Genomic DNA, 13,313 nt, shown 5'->3' on the forward strand with positions numbered 1-13,313 from the left:
TGGCGGCGGATGGCGTCTCGGGTGGGGCCTTCATTGCACTCTTCTTTCTTTGTCACCTTCTTTACTTCCGGAGTTAATGTCAAACTAATGGAGGATTTTAGCAAGACGAATGAAAATCACTTCGTCCCAACATTCTCTTTAAATAAGTCTCTCACAGTGGCGGCGGAATAGGGGGGACATAAGCATTGTGCGGTAAGAAGAGGAGGGTCTTACTAACATGCGAAAGGTGAGTAGGATTTTTCTGAATTTCTGTGGGGACCATGTCCCCCTGTCCTGCCGCCACTGGTCTCTCAAGACACCATTTGAGTCCATTAGCAGAATGGCCGCGGAAGTGTGTGGAATGTCCCCACAGAAATTTCAGAACAATCTTACATCCTTCGTGCTCTCAATTCATGAAATTTTAGGTATTCCGGTAACAAATTTTATATTTTCAAATAGCATTTTGAGTTATTTCTGAACCAGAATAAGTTTCCAGAATAATCTCAATTTCCAAAAAGAGTCAAATTTGTGAGAAGAAAAACTGGGTTGCGGTTGAACTTGGAAAACCGTCGGGAGGTCAACTCACCAGCCCAGCAGCACTTTTTTCCCAGAGCTCACTTTCCTTCACTCGCTCCGATTCAAGGCAACTTTGCGTCCCTCACTTCTCCTCAATTTCGACACATTTAACTACTAATTAACTCGATAACTAACTATTCGGAAATGTCGTTTAGGAGGACAGGCTTCTGGAAGTGGGCGTGCCACATCATGGACACGTTAACCCTCAAACGGATTCCACTCCCCAAGACAGGGGACACCAGTGTAGTTCGCCTAGTTCGCGAATATGATACCCGAAAAATACCAGGATGTGCCAGATTTGTACATATCGTAAGTTCAGGTCAACTATTTGTAATCGTGATTAATATTAATTGATGGCTAATTGTTATTGTATTGTAGATGTACACTAGCGGGACTCTTTTCGATTTGCAACTGTACACTGGGAGGATTATCCTGTTCCTTATGGAGTGGAACCTCTTGCACCAGCAGTTGCATGATTTAGACGCCTTACCTCCTATTGGGGGTTGAGGGGGGCAAGGTCATTCTGGAAGTCTGCATTTACAAGAATTTTGAACTAGTGAAATTCGCATGCTGTGATAAATGTGTATATGTCTCATCCTCATCTCATCTATATTATATTATGATTTTTAACCAGTAATCCTGATCTCATGATACGTGTTCTCGTCAATATGCTAATTTAAATTATAGTCTCACTAATAATTGTATTATGCCAAAAGTACAAAATCCGAACAGAGTAAGGAACATATAAAGCTAAACACTGAATGTATATTATGCATGTAAAGGTTATCTGGAAATGTATGTGATATTATTCAAAAATAAAATTGGATGATCTAGGAAGAAAGCAAGTGTCGAATTACTACATAATTTAATATTATATTCGTAGTTATCAAAGTTGATACAATTAATTAGTTAATTAATTAAGTGTGAAGATGCATACATATATTTATAATAGAATAGTGTAACATTTTATTGTACTTCATTAATTTGTACTTATTATTTAGTAAATTGTCGCCATCAACTGTTCCGTGGTGGAATGAATTAAATGAAGAAATTGAGATTCAAGACGGGCGAGTCTGTTGCCGTGGCGTTGAGAAGAAAATAATTTGGAAAAGTTGAGCTGAGATCGAGGCTGCGGCTGATCCATCTCCGTCCACCGGCCGGCTGGGAGAGAACGGCAAAATTAATTAATAATTATCTGTGATTAACTAAATAGTTGAGTCTCAAGCTCTAAAGATAGGTTCACTTATCTCGGTCCCTTTTCTAGTCATAAATTACCAGTCGTAATCAATTTAGAGTAGTGTCAATACTTGTCTCTCCAGTCAGGCAGGCCTCGCCTCAGTCAACGCAAGATTTTAAATTCATCGTATCTATTCTCCAAATTTGGTGGTATAATTTTCTATAAATTGTAACAATAATTTAACTACGGTCACATCATGAAGAGAAACAACGAAACAAGTGGAGATGATAACTCAAATCCCTCCCCCGTCAGTAAGTTTATGCGCCTCGACCTGGCCGCCCAGCAATCTTCCTCGGCACTGGAAAATCCGGAGGGTCACGGCCGCGGCATCGTAGTGACGAGCAGTACTGAAGGGTAGGTCATGGTCTTCGGTAACCTTATCAATTTTCAAGTCAGACCTTTGCAAATCATGTCAGACGAGAAATTTAATCGATCCAAGTTTTGATTAAAGATTCAAAATATTGAAAAGGTAAGATACTGTTTAGTAAAATCCTTGTAATTCCTGGTATCTTTTTAGAACATTGATTAACTAATTATCTTTGCATGGATATCTGCTCAATACTCATTGGGATTCTTAATTTGGGAATGCAGACCTGCCACATATTTAAATCAATAATAAATAATTAACTGACTTGTTTAATTGGTTTGTTCTTTTCAGGACGAGTTCATCCTCCGACCCTTTCTGTTTGACCGACTTACGAGCCTCCATCTCATCAATCCTTCCTCCCACCCTTGCATCCCCACCGCGCCCACCTCGTCCCAAGTCCCGGAGGGGATGGTCGACGGACTTTGTTCATCGGTTTGAAGATACAGAATCCACCTGCGACACTCAAACTTCGTCCGATGTCATAAGCATCTTATCCGGCAATTTAATTACCCCTCCGTCGAACGTCACCGTTCACACGACACGGGAAAGGAATTTTCTGGACTCCGGGTCTCCTCTGACCGGATCTGAGGGGGCGATGGGGGGCAGGAAGAGGGCACGGAGTTCCTTGGCGACAGGAAAACTGGAGAGTTGGGCCAATACGGTGTTGTCTTTTGGTCCGCGAGACCTGCCCAAAGAGTGGAGGCTGTATTGGGGCCCTATTTTAACATGGTGAGCAGTGAAATATGCCGTCATGACATGTCCAATTTGTCACACATTTAAAATTTGTGACAAATATGACAAGTTAAATGTCCAATTTGCCCGTCATTCTTATCATAAACGTCGGTCACGGTGGAATTGTAGCATATTTTACATAGTCAAATTAACAAATATATTCTTGGCTCCGGACAAGCTCCATCTTTTCTTAAATTTGATCACTGTTAACTTAAATTCTGACCTCATTTCAGGTGGATTCCTGTTCTGAGACAGAAACAGTGTCGAACTTGGCGAAGAATGAATACTTCTACCTCAGTACCAGCCCCAACCCCAGTTCCCAGTCCACCACGACGTTCTCACATGTAGACAAATTTACACTCAAGCCTGTCAGCAGAAAGCTCGACTTTGAAGATGTTAGCAGAACTACATATTTCGAAAACACTAAAAAAAAGTGACACTTTATTCCATGTTTTAAAATGTCCTTTTTTCCAGATGGAGAATACTCCGCCACTAAAAAATCAACAGATCGAGGACTCTCCTCCCCCACCAAGAGACCACACAAATGAAGATCCCGTCGGCTCCATTCATCTTCTGTGGGATTCTCACCTGCAGAACAACAATTCCAATAAAGCAACCCCCGTCGACATTGGCCAACCGGCCGCTGCAAGCACGCCGATGTCCGCGTTGCAACGACCCGGAAACAATGGGCGTGATGAAAACAACTGGGGGCGACAACGCTCCGTGCTCGGTCATCGTCAAAATTCCCACAAGTCGCAGGCCTGGTGGGCAAGAAAGTGAATATCAGTCAACTACATATATCTCAATTAAACGTAAATACTTATCATGCGCAAAAACCTACATATCTGAAATTCCTCGTTGAATGCTAAAATGTTTTTATAATGAATCTATTATGTCAATCTTGATTACTGAGCAGAGTAGAAGAGAAATGTGTAGAATTTTAATGTGTAGTTTATATAGGAAAAAATATCAAAATTGTTATCGTGGTTCATCATTAATAAAGATGCATAATTTTAATTTAAAAGTTAATTTAACATAAGTTAATTGTTCATGTTTTAGAAATGCATGCATAATTAGAACGATACAAATAAGGGAAAACAGTCTCATGGATCAATTACGATGTGTGGAACCTAGATTAGAATGATTAGAACACTATTTAACATTAATTAATTTAAGGTTGATCTTAATTAACTTTTACATTTGAATATTCCAACAATAATTGATGATCAAGTATTATGTAATTACCTACCGCTTAAAATACTTCCTCTTTCGCATAATAATATGTACCTGTTCAAAAATTTAGTATTCATTCAAAAGTTAGTCATTCCGATTTCTGAGGGAAGATTTTCATTCACATTCAGTCATTTTCATTCAAACTCATTTCATTTCACTTCATCTTCATCACTTCATTTCTTACTTCGCCCATGTATTAAGCATAGGATGAAAAATAAAATGAATGATAAATCCTTTCGTTCACAGTCATTCGTCTGAAGTGACGGAATCCTTCAGTCATTTTCACTTACTTAAATGACAGGAAATTCATTTTCATTCACTATCATAATCAGTATCAGTCAAATGAATGAGAGTGAACAGGTATCCACTTTCGTGGCAAACTGCAGGGATGATTTGTTTGGTCACCTAATATTTAAAAGACTGGTCAATTCGTCATTTATACACGAATGTAGCTCGAAATGGACCATGGACTACAAAAAAAATGGTCCATCGATGGAACATGGACCAATTTATTTTGAGCAATGTACACGAATGTAGTCTCACACAAGTGGAAAAATGAGACGGATTTTGCAGTTCTTCCAGCTTCTTTCTTGGCCACTGCTTTTCTCACGTTGAGAAACCAAGTATGATTTCTGAATTAAAAGTCAAACCTGCTTTCTCGACAGAGTGGAAAAATGCACGCTTTTAACCCATGATAACCCCAATTTTTTAATAAAGAGGGACACATAAACTGGAAGGAAGTTTGATAACTATAAAGATCCATAATTTGTATCAGTGGACAATTTTCTCTCAATTTAATCCACCAGGTTTGCATCTTGTGATGTGATATTTTGGTCAATTTACATCACGGTGTTTACGATCACTTCGATTAAATTAATTTTGTATGCGTCACGTTGCATGCAAAACGGTAAGAAATCGAGACTCGATCATATGCAGATTTGCATTGCATATTTAATGAATATTTACCATCATCACCGTCCTGCCTGTTCCGGGATTGTTTGGCTTAATTCTATCACAGAAATCATTCCTCATTTTGTTGCCTTTTTGGCTGACGGACTGACTACGAGATTAAGTCGGCTGTTGGTGGGGATACGCACGCAGATAAGTGAAGCAATCCTCCGAGGGAGACAGTGACCAACAAGCTCCCCATCCAACGAGAGCTCACCTCCTCCAGAAATTTAAACATTTCCAAATTTCCACAGAATTCACATTTAGAAAAGGAGAGCACAACGCTGCAAGTGAAAAAAGGTTGAAAATTGTGGCGGAGCCTGAAAAAAGCAGGATTCGACGAGCGAAAGATTTTTTACACACGCCTCCTCCAAACTTTAAGAACGAGTCGTTGGTAAGATTGCGTTCTGAATATTTTCATGCAAGATCTGTCCTTCAACTTCAGACCATGGTGACCTGATAATATTTTGGTCATCGAAAGGCTAACTGACGATCAGAACGAGACATTGCAGTTCAACAGGTCAACTGCGCACGCGCACTAGAAAGCGCTCCGCCGACGACACAAAGCGCTCGTCCTCACGATGGAGAAAATGTACAAAGGGGAAGGTTATCAAGAGGCTGGACGACTTCCTCCTCACGCCGTCCAAAAAGCACGTGACGATAACCACGTGCCCTCCCTTTCAGCGAACAGCAGGTCATCAAACGCCAAGAAATCGCCACAACTTATTGGCAATAAGAAAATCTGCCCAAACGTGAAGGAGGCGTTGGTAAAATTGTTTTCTTATATAATTTTCATGACAAATCTGTTCTACTTCTACTCCGAATGCTGACGTAGTGATATTTTGTGCAGAGAAAGAAATTAACAGTTGGTAGAGGTGCCGATAACCACGTGCACTCGCCGCCAGCCAAAGCCAAGAAAATCTTCCCATGCAAAATCAAAAAATGCCCGCATACCTCCACCAACGCAACCAGTGCTCGCCTCCACGCCCGCACCCACCTCACCTCCGACGAACTGGAGAATAAGGCTTCGTTTTTCCACGCGAGGTGCCCCCACTGACAAAAAAAAGTTATGTCGTCGCGTCTGTACCGACCACGTGGCTGCGCACGAAGGCCAGAAGAACCACGAATGCCCCCACTGGAAGAAGAAATTCATCCGGAAAGCGCACTTAACTACGCACCACTTCCTCCACGTCGGCTTGAACCGCGAGGAGCGCGCGGCGACCCCCTCAACCCGCAGGACACGACCAAGTCAGATGTTGGCAAAGATGTGAAGATCGTTCACCCCGCGCCCTCCTCCTGCTAAACAACAGCATAACTGAGCGTCACCTGCTGACGATGGGTTTTACATATATTTTTACATTTTCCTCATGTCACCATTTCTGACGAGATTTTTATTCCGATAAGCATGACGTATGTATATAATTCAAGTTGTTAATATGACACGATTTTTGTTACCGTTTTGACCATTACGATTTTTAATTATGTAGTAAAGTCATTCTCTTTTGATATAAAATTCTGATCACTTCTCGCTCCCATTTTCCCACCTACATTATCTCATATTTAAAAAAATGGAATAACTCCTCACTAAGGAAAACTAGAATCGTACAGACAAATAAAACAAGAAGAAAGGTCAGTTTTTTTGTGCATTAATCAATGATTAAAAATAAAAATTAAATTAAAAAACAATAATAATGGCGAATCTAATTTATTTATTATTCCCATTTGGGCCAAATACCTCGATTTTTGTTGGCAAAATATTTAGTACGGTTTAACAAAAGGTTCATGAAATAATATTCTCCTTGAAGATTTTTCAGTTGGAGGAAAGTTGTTAAACGGTGTGAAAAAATTAGGCTGTTGAGTAAATTTTTCTTCCGACGACTTTGGTCTTACTGGTTGATAATCAAAAGGGTTTGGATCATTTTTAGGGATAGGTTTGACCGTTGGGGTGGATTCGGAGGACGAAAAAGCAGATTTTGTAGGGGTCTTTGGCAGCTTTGCTTGTGGTGGCGGCTCCTTGGTCACGCTTCTTCCAGGCTGTGGAGTTTTAGCTAGATTAATAACAAAATAGTACATAAATAAATAAATATTATATCTTCACTTATGAATTATATTCATTCATCAAGTATAAAATAATTTGCAAATATGTACAATTGTGCTTTGCTGACGACACATTAGGCTTCTTCTTCTCGCATCTACTTTTCTCAAAGTCGAAGGAGATTGATTTTTCATTGATGCATTCGTTGATACTTTTGTCATAAATTTTGTCATCAGGACAAGTCAATATTTCCATGTCATAATCCATAAAGTCCTACTCAACACAGAGAAAATTAATTAAAAGTGTGGCTATTAATGGGCCCTGAGATTATCTTAAATCATCAGGTAAAAATGTCTTAATTTGCCTGGAGTTTAGGAAAAGGTAGCCTTTAAAATGTCTTAATGACCATTTTTGGTCTGTGCATGGCCTCTGAGTAGAGTCTTTTTTGAGATTAAAAAAAAATCAATTTACAAAATGACAACAAATGCACTAATTTAATTAAAATCGGTTAAGAAATTACCTAGCTTTTGTTGTTTTGTCACTTTTTAAAATTGTATAAAGTGCATACTTGCGTATTTTTAATCATTAAGTTATTTGTGGTTTGAAAATACATCTGTTTTTACATTTTAACTAAAAAATAGTTAAAACTTATTACCGATTTTATTAAGACATTTCTGAATTATAAAATTTTAAACTCCTGACAAATTAAGATAAGGCAAATTAAGACATTTTTACCGGACGATTTATTTAAGATAATCTCAGGGCGTATTAGATTTTATTCTTAATTAAAAGTACAAACTTGGTTATCGTTAGTTTTAATAAAAAGTTATATATTTCCTAATTTACATACTCTCCATTGACATTGTTGATAGGTGTAACAATGGCCGGACAGTGGTTTCTTTCTGCCTACTTGGGTCACGTCGCAAACCCAATTTTCATCCGGGTCTAATGCAGGCATGCTGCATCCTAGAGAAAATCTTACTTTTAGACCAGAACCCTCTTCACTACCATGTCCTTATCACATCCGTATTTTTATCCTCTACCTACCTGGGTCAAGAAGTAAACTTATTGAGAAGAGGATAAGAAAGGTGGGACGGAATCTAGACTGCTGCACAACTTGCTCCATGTTTAGCAAATAATCAATATTTATGTATGCGGTACTCAATACTCATCGATGGGCACATATGTAAATGCCATCCGGGATGTATAATTACTTTCAGAACGATAAAACTTGGCACAATAAATTTATCCCTGCACGTTGAAAAAATTACGCAACTAAATTCTTAACATTCTTGTATGTATGCTTGTACTTCTGCCTGCACACACTCTTAGTAAAACGGTATTGAATCATCACCAAACAGGGAGCCCACATGACTTAACCAAATTGTGATAATATTTACCCCACATTGTGATAAATCCTCACTATCCAGTGTTACGTTTACACATTGTGGGGAAGATTTATCACAATGTGGGGTAAATATTATCACAATTTGGTTAAGTCATGTGGGCTCCCCGTTTGGTGATGATTCAATACCGTTTTTCTAAGAGTGCACTAATATAAAAGTCATCATACTTTTTACACATTGAATGCATGTACATAATTGAGTTATGCATGTATTTTCTATGGACGTGAAACAAGTTTGCCCATTGTTTTAACTATACAAATTCGAAAACGTATGTACGGATTCCAAAATTAATGAAGCATAATAATGGGTTTACAATACTTTTCTCTAAGACTTTTATACTTTCATTGTTCATAACGTTGTTCAAATTACAAGTAATAAATATTAAATATTAAACACAAAGTCGTTGGAGTACCGCATACATGTCTGCTAGTTAAGTAAGACACACGATAAGAAATGTTGCTTTGTTAGGGAAGGTATATCCCTTGTCGTGTGGAAAATATGTAAAGAATGCGACATACAATTCCATGCTTTCCATGCACCGGAGTGATCAATTTGCATGGCATAGTAATTAATTAATCCATATGATTGATACTTTTTTGTTAAATGTTTACATTCTCGAGTTTATTAGCAAACATAATCGTTTATGAATAAATATGTAAATATGTACATATTTAGATAAATATGTATGTAGAACTAAATCTTCAAAATTGGACATGACAAGCGAAGAAGGGGAGAGATGTAAAGTTTACGAAATTTTGAAAAACATTGACAATTTTAAATATTTCCCATATGAGAGAAGACCACTCTTGTATCGGACAAATACTCAAAGCTATTCAAATTCAAATTTCGCAATTAATTTCTCAAAAATACCCGAAAACAACAATTTCCAAAGTTCCCAAAATTCCCGGAAAATTGGAAATTTTGGGAATTCTAAAATTCCCAAAATTCCCTGGGAGCAGGGAACGGTACAACCATACCCAGATGTCCCCACAGCTTCCGCGGCCACTGTTGCGGATTGTATATCGAAAGGGACGAAGGTCCATAAATAAATCTGAGTCTAGGTTTGCATATTATTCTGATCCGCTGCCCTCAATAATTGATGAATGTTTGTTCATCTTCTTATCGGGAGCATTCCATCCGGAAATATAAAATTCTACAATTCCATGCACCATACTTTTCATATACACATACAGTGGGAAAATTTGATTTTATTGAAGAAAACCAGGCATTAGATATTTCTGTCGAATGGAAATAAACCCCAAGCTCAGCCTGAGCAGGGTTCGGAAAACCCCGGGGTTTTTCTAGAAAAACCCAACCCCGCGGGTTTTTCCGGGGTTTTTGGGGTTTTTGTGGGTTTTTGGGTTTTTGTGGGTTTTTGTGGGTTTTTGTAGATTTTGGGGCAGGTTGAACCAAAATTCTTTAAATTATATATTAGATAAAAAGTAATTTAATATACGATTTTGACATGCAATTTTAAGCGTTATCATTGAGTTGGACTGTTAAATCGAAAATTCATATTTCGCATGCAAACTTGGAAATATGCAATAAAACTTGGAAATTCAAGTCGTACATGAAAATTCTCAAAATTTCATGATGAATCCGTCAATTTAATTAGCATTGATTTAAGTTGTAGTTTAAGGGATTTTGTTTCAATCTGTCCCCAAATCTTACAAAAACCCCGGAAAAACCCACAAAAACCCACAAAAACCCGCAAAAACCCCAACCCACAAAAACCCGGGGTAGCGAACCCGGAGCCTGAGAAGGATGAGGACAAATATGGCATCATAGCTACACGAGATGTATTTTCCATGCATATTTCTTCCAGTAATAGTGTCGTAAATACATATGAAATCAAGCATTGAGCATAAAGACTAAAGGTTGCCAACAAATACACTAAATTTCCGAGATTTCGCACGCATTTTCCGTGCAGGAGTGGTCAATTTGCATACATGGCACAAGTAATCTAATGATTGATCAAAGTGCTCATTCTCATTAAATATTCATGCGTATAATAACATTGCTTTAGAAAAGTTAAGAAAATTAGTCTCGATCACATGCAGAATTCTTTTTGTTGACCTTTCCTCCAAATGTTTCGTTTCTTGCGGTTTTGTCACAATCGTTTCTTGGACTTCAAAGCAAGCAATGCAAGAAATGCGAGGTGCAATAAACTGGGAGAAATATGCGCCATCCAGCCACGCGTCGTATGAAGTAGATATTTATGGAGCCGGGGTGGTGTGGTTACTTGCACCTTGCATTTCTCCCAGGTCAAAATATTCCCCTGCAAGGAATCACTTTCTCCCCGTTATTTCTTGCAAATGGTTACTTGCATAGAGCAGCATTAGAGGAAAGCAAGTCAGATTCATGCCCAAAACTTGCGAGATTCTGGGCGCACGCATATTTCTTCAGAGGTGGACAAGCGTCTCAATTTGCATTGAATAACTGATGGATGATCAATGGGCACCATCACCAACGTGTTGCTGCTTGTCCCATGATTTTCTTGCGTAGTTCTCCGTACATAAATTCTTCTGATTTTGTTACATTTTTGGTACGTCTGGCTGTACGAGACTTGTCTGTTTGTGGGATATGCAGATCAGCGAAGCCATATCTCAGTCCGAAGGAGAGACAGAGATCAACAAGTTCTCCATCAAACAAGAGCTCACTGACTCCAGAAATTTCAATAATTTTAAACATTTCCAAATTTCCACCAAGTTTACGTTGAAAAGATAGAGCGGAACGACAACTGGACGAGCTGAACGTCTGTTGAAAATTGTAAACGATTTTTTACTCCGGAACACCAGATTCACGTCGAAATTTGAAGAACGAGTCGTTGATAAGGCTGTGTTCTGAATTTTCATACAAAATCTGTCCTTCAACTTACGATAATAATAATATTTTGGTAATTGAAAGGGTCGCTAGCGGTGAAACTTCTCGCAGAACGAGGCGTTGCCATTCGACGGGATGGAGGTCAACCAGAAAATGCTCAGAGGACAGAAAGCGCTCGTCCCCACAAAGGAGGAAGGGAAGAAAGTGTACCGTTTTCCTCCTCACTCCGTCCAACCACGGCCAACACCACGTGACGACAACCACGTGGCGTCCCCCTCACCCAACTGCAGATTATCAAACACAAAGAAATTACCACGACTTATCGGCAATAAGAAAATCTTCCCCTGCAAAACATGCCTTCGTCCCTTCACCAACCCAACCAGTGCTCGCCGACACGCCTACACCCACCTCTACCCCCACGAGCTGGAGCAGTCTTCATTTTTCCATGAGAAATGCCCCCACTGCGAAAACGTGTTCTACATTCGTCGCGACTTTTTCGACCACGTGGCTGCGCACGAAGGTCGCAAGAACCACGCCTGCCCCATCTGCAAACAGAAGTTCACCCACAAGTCACACTTAACCACGCATCTCTTCGTCCACATGAGCGGGGAGGAGCGCGCGGAGGTGCGGCGGGGCTGGCGACACGGCTGCTACTTCTGCACCAAACGATTCAGAATTTCGGCCCATCTCAGTCGTCATGTTGTCGTCCACATGGGGGAAAAATTGGGCGGAAGGTGCCCAACTTGTCGAAAAAGCTTCTCCTCCAAAGAAACCCTGACCAGTCATCGTTTCGCCCACCTCAGCGAGGCCGAGAAGGTCGCCCTCGTGAAGCAGCGTGTAAGTCGAGTGTGCCTATTTTGCCACAAAATTTTCTCCAGCAACCGAACTTATCATGCGCACCTGGTCTCCCACACGAAAGAAAAACCTTTCCGCTGCGACCAGTGCGGGGAGCAGTTCAGCTTTAAAAGTAACTTAACCACGCACGCGCGCATCCACAGCGCGGATCCGCGACCATTCCAGTGCACTGAATGCGATGAAGCCTTCACTCAAAAAGTAACTCTGGTTGCCCACAAGAAGACGGTTCACCGGAAGGTGAAGGACGTCACCTGTCCCGAGTGCCCCAAGAAGTTCGGGAGGAAAAGTGTCATGGTGACACATCTGAGGAATATTCATGCCAAAATCCGGCACCCTTGCCCCCACTGCGGTCACTCGTTCACGCAGAAATCCAATCTTGCGAGGCATCTGAAGAAGATTCATCCCTCCGAGTAAAGTCCTTCGTTTGTCGACTGACCCCTTGTCAAATTACGTGTAATGTTTCCATACTTTAGATTTTTATATGTTCCCGATGTCACCATTTGTGACGAGATAATTATTCTCGTATGACTGATAAAAATGGAGTAATTGAATTAGTAAGATGTAAACATGACCCGATTTTTGTTACGGTTTGACGATTTTTATGTAGTAAGGGAATTCTATTTTGTGTAAAACTCTGCTCGCTCCCATTTTTCAATGCGCCGACAAAAATGCACCGCACGAAATGACAACAACATATTTCACCGTGACGAGAAGAAGGGTCAGTTTGTGCATCACACTTAACACAGGACAGGGCATTCATTATTCGGGCAGGGCTCAGGTTGCGGGTTGCATATCTAAAAGGACCAAGATGAACAAATAATTCTGCAACAGCAAGTCTCAATTTGCATATTATAAAAACCATTCAAAATATAAAACTCTAAAATTCCAGCTTAATTTTCATATCGGTGGAAACTTCTGTTAGTTTAGAAAATCAGGCATTGTTTCTCTCCACCGGAAATAAAACCATGTTTCAGCCGGAGGATGAGAGCAAATCTAGCCACATTAATAAATAAACGGGAAAGATTTTGAATACATATATTTCTCCCAGTAATATTAGTAATATGCATATGTACGAAATCAAAAATTGCGCATAAGGATGACCAGCTAATAAGAAATATACCC

General features: G+C 39.8%; 3 protein-coding genes and 1 long non-coding RNA gene across 4 annotated transcripts; 3 read left to right on the top strand and 1 right to left on the bottom strand.

Annotated features, from left to right (window-relative positions):
• Positions 1 to 1,563: 1,563 nt before the first annotated feature.
• On the top strand, positions 1,564 to 4,079 carry LOC118433254. Its single transcript, XM_035844996.1, has 4 exons — positions 1,564 to 2,146; positions 2,451 to 2,888; positions 3,125 to 3,286; positions 3,366 to 4,079. The coding sequence occupies exons 1-3, from the start codon at positions 1,989 to 1,991 to the stop codon at positions 3,237 to 3,239; spliced, it is 711 nt and encodes a 236-aa protein (XP_035700889.1). The 5' UTR covers positions 1,564 to 1,988; the 3' UTR covers positions 3,240 to 3,286; positions 3,366 to 4,079.
• Positions 4,080 to 5,172: 1,093 nt separating this feature from the next.
• LOC118433265 lies at positions 5,173 to 6,712 on the top strand. Its single transcript, XR_004833280.1, has 3 exons — positions 5,173 to 5,466; positions 5,554 to 5,839; positions 5,923 to 6,712. It is a non-coding gene; the product is annotated as an uncharacterized LOC118433265 (long non-coding RNA).
• A 49-nt stretch (positions 6,713 to 6,761) lies between these two features.
• On the bottom strand, positions 6,762 to 8,458 carry LOC118433264. The gene is made up of 4 exons (XM_035845020.1): positions 8,155 to 8,458; positions 7,958 to 8,073; positions 7,221 to 7,380; positions 6,762 to 7,120 (listed from the first exon to the last, which is right to left on the bottom strand). Exons 1-4 carry the CDS (start codon positions 8,231 to 8,233, stop codon positions 6,831 to 6,833), a joined length of 645 nt encoding a protein of 214 aa, XP_035700913.1. The 5' UTR covers positions 8,234 to 8,458; the 3' UTR covers positions 6,762 to 6,830.
• A 2,684-nt stretch (positions 8,459 to 11,142) lies between these two features.
• LOC110861747 (zinc finger protein 431-like) lies at positions 11,143 to 13,227 on the top strand. The gene is made up of 2 exons (XM_022110869.2): positions 11,143 to 11,282; positions 11,421 to 13,227. Exon 2 carries the CDS (start codon positions 11,472 to 11,474, stop codon positions 12,603 to 12,605), a length of 1,134 nt encoding a protein of 377 aa, XP_021966561.1. The 5' UTR covers positions 11,143 to 11,282; positions 11,421 to 11,471; the 3' UTR covers positions 12,606 to 13,227.
• The last annotated feature ends 86 nt before the right edge of the window (positions 13,228 to 13,313 follow it).

Source organism: Folsomia candida, unplaced genomic scaffold (assembly GCF_002217175.1).
Source record: "Folsomia candida strain VU population unplaced genomic scaffold, ASM221717v1 Fcan01_Sc045, whole genome shotgun sequence".
NCBI lineage: Eukaryota > Metazoa > Arthropoda > Collembola > Entomobryomorpha > Isotomidae > Folsomia > Folsomia candida.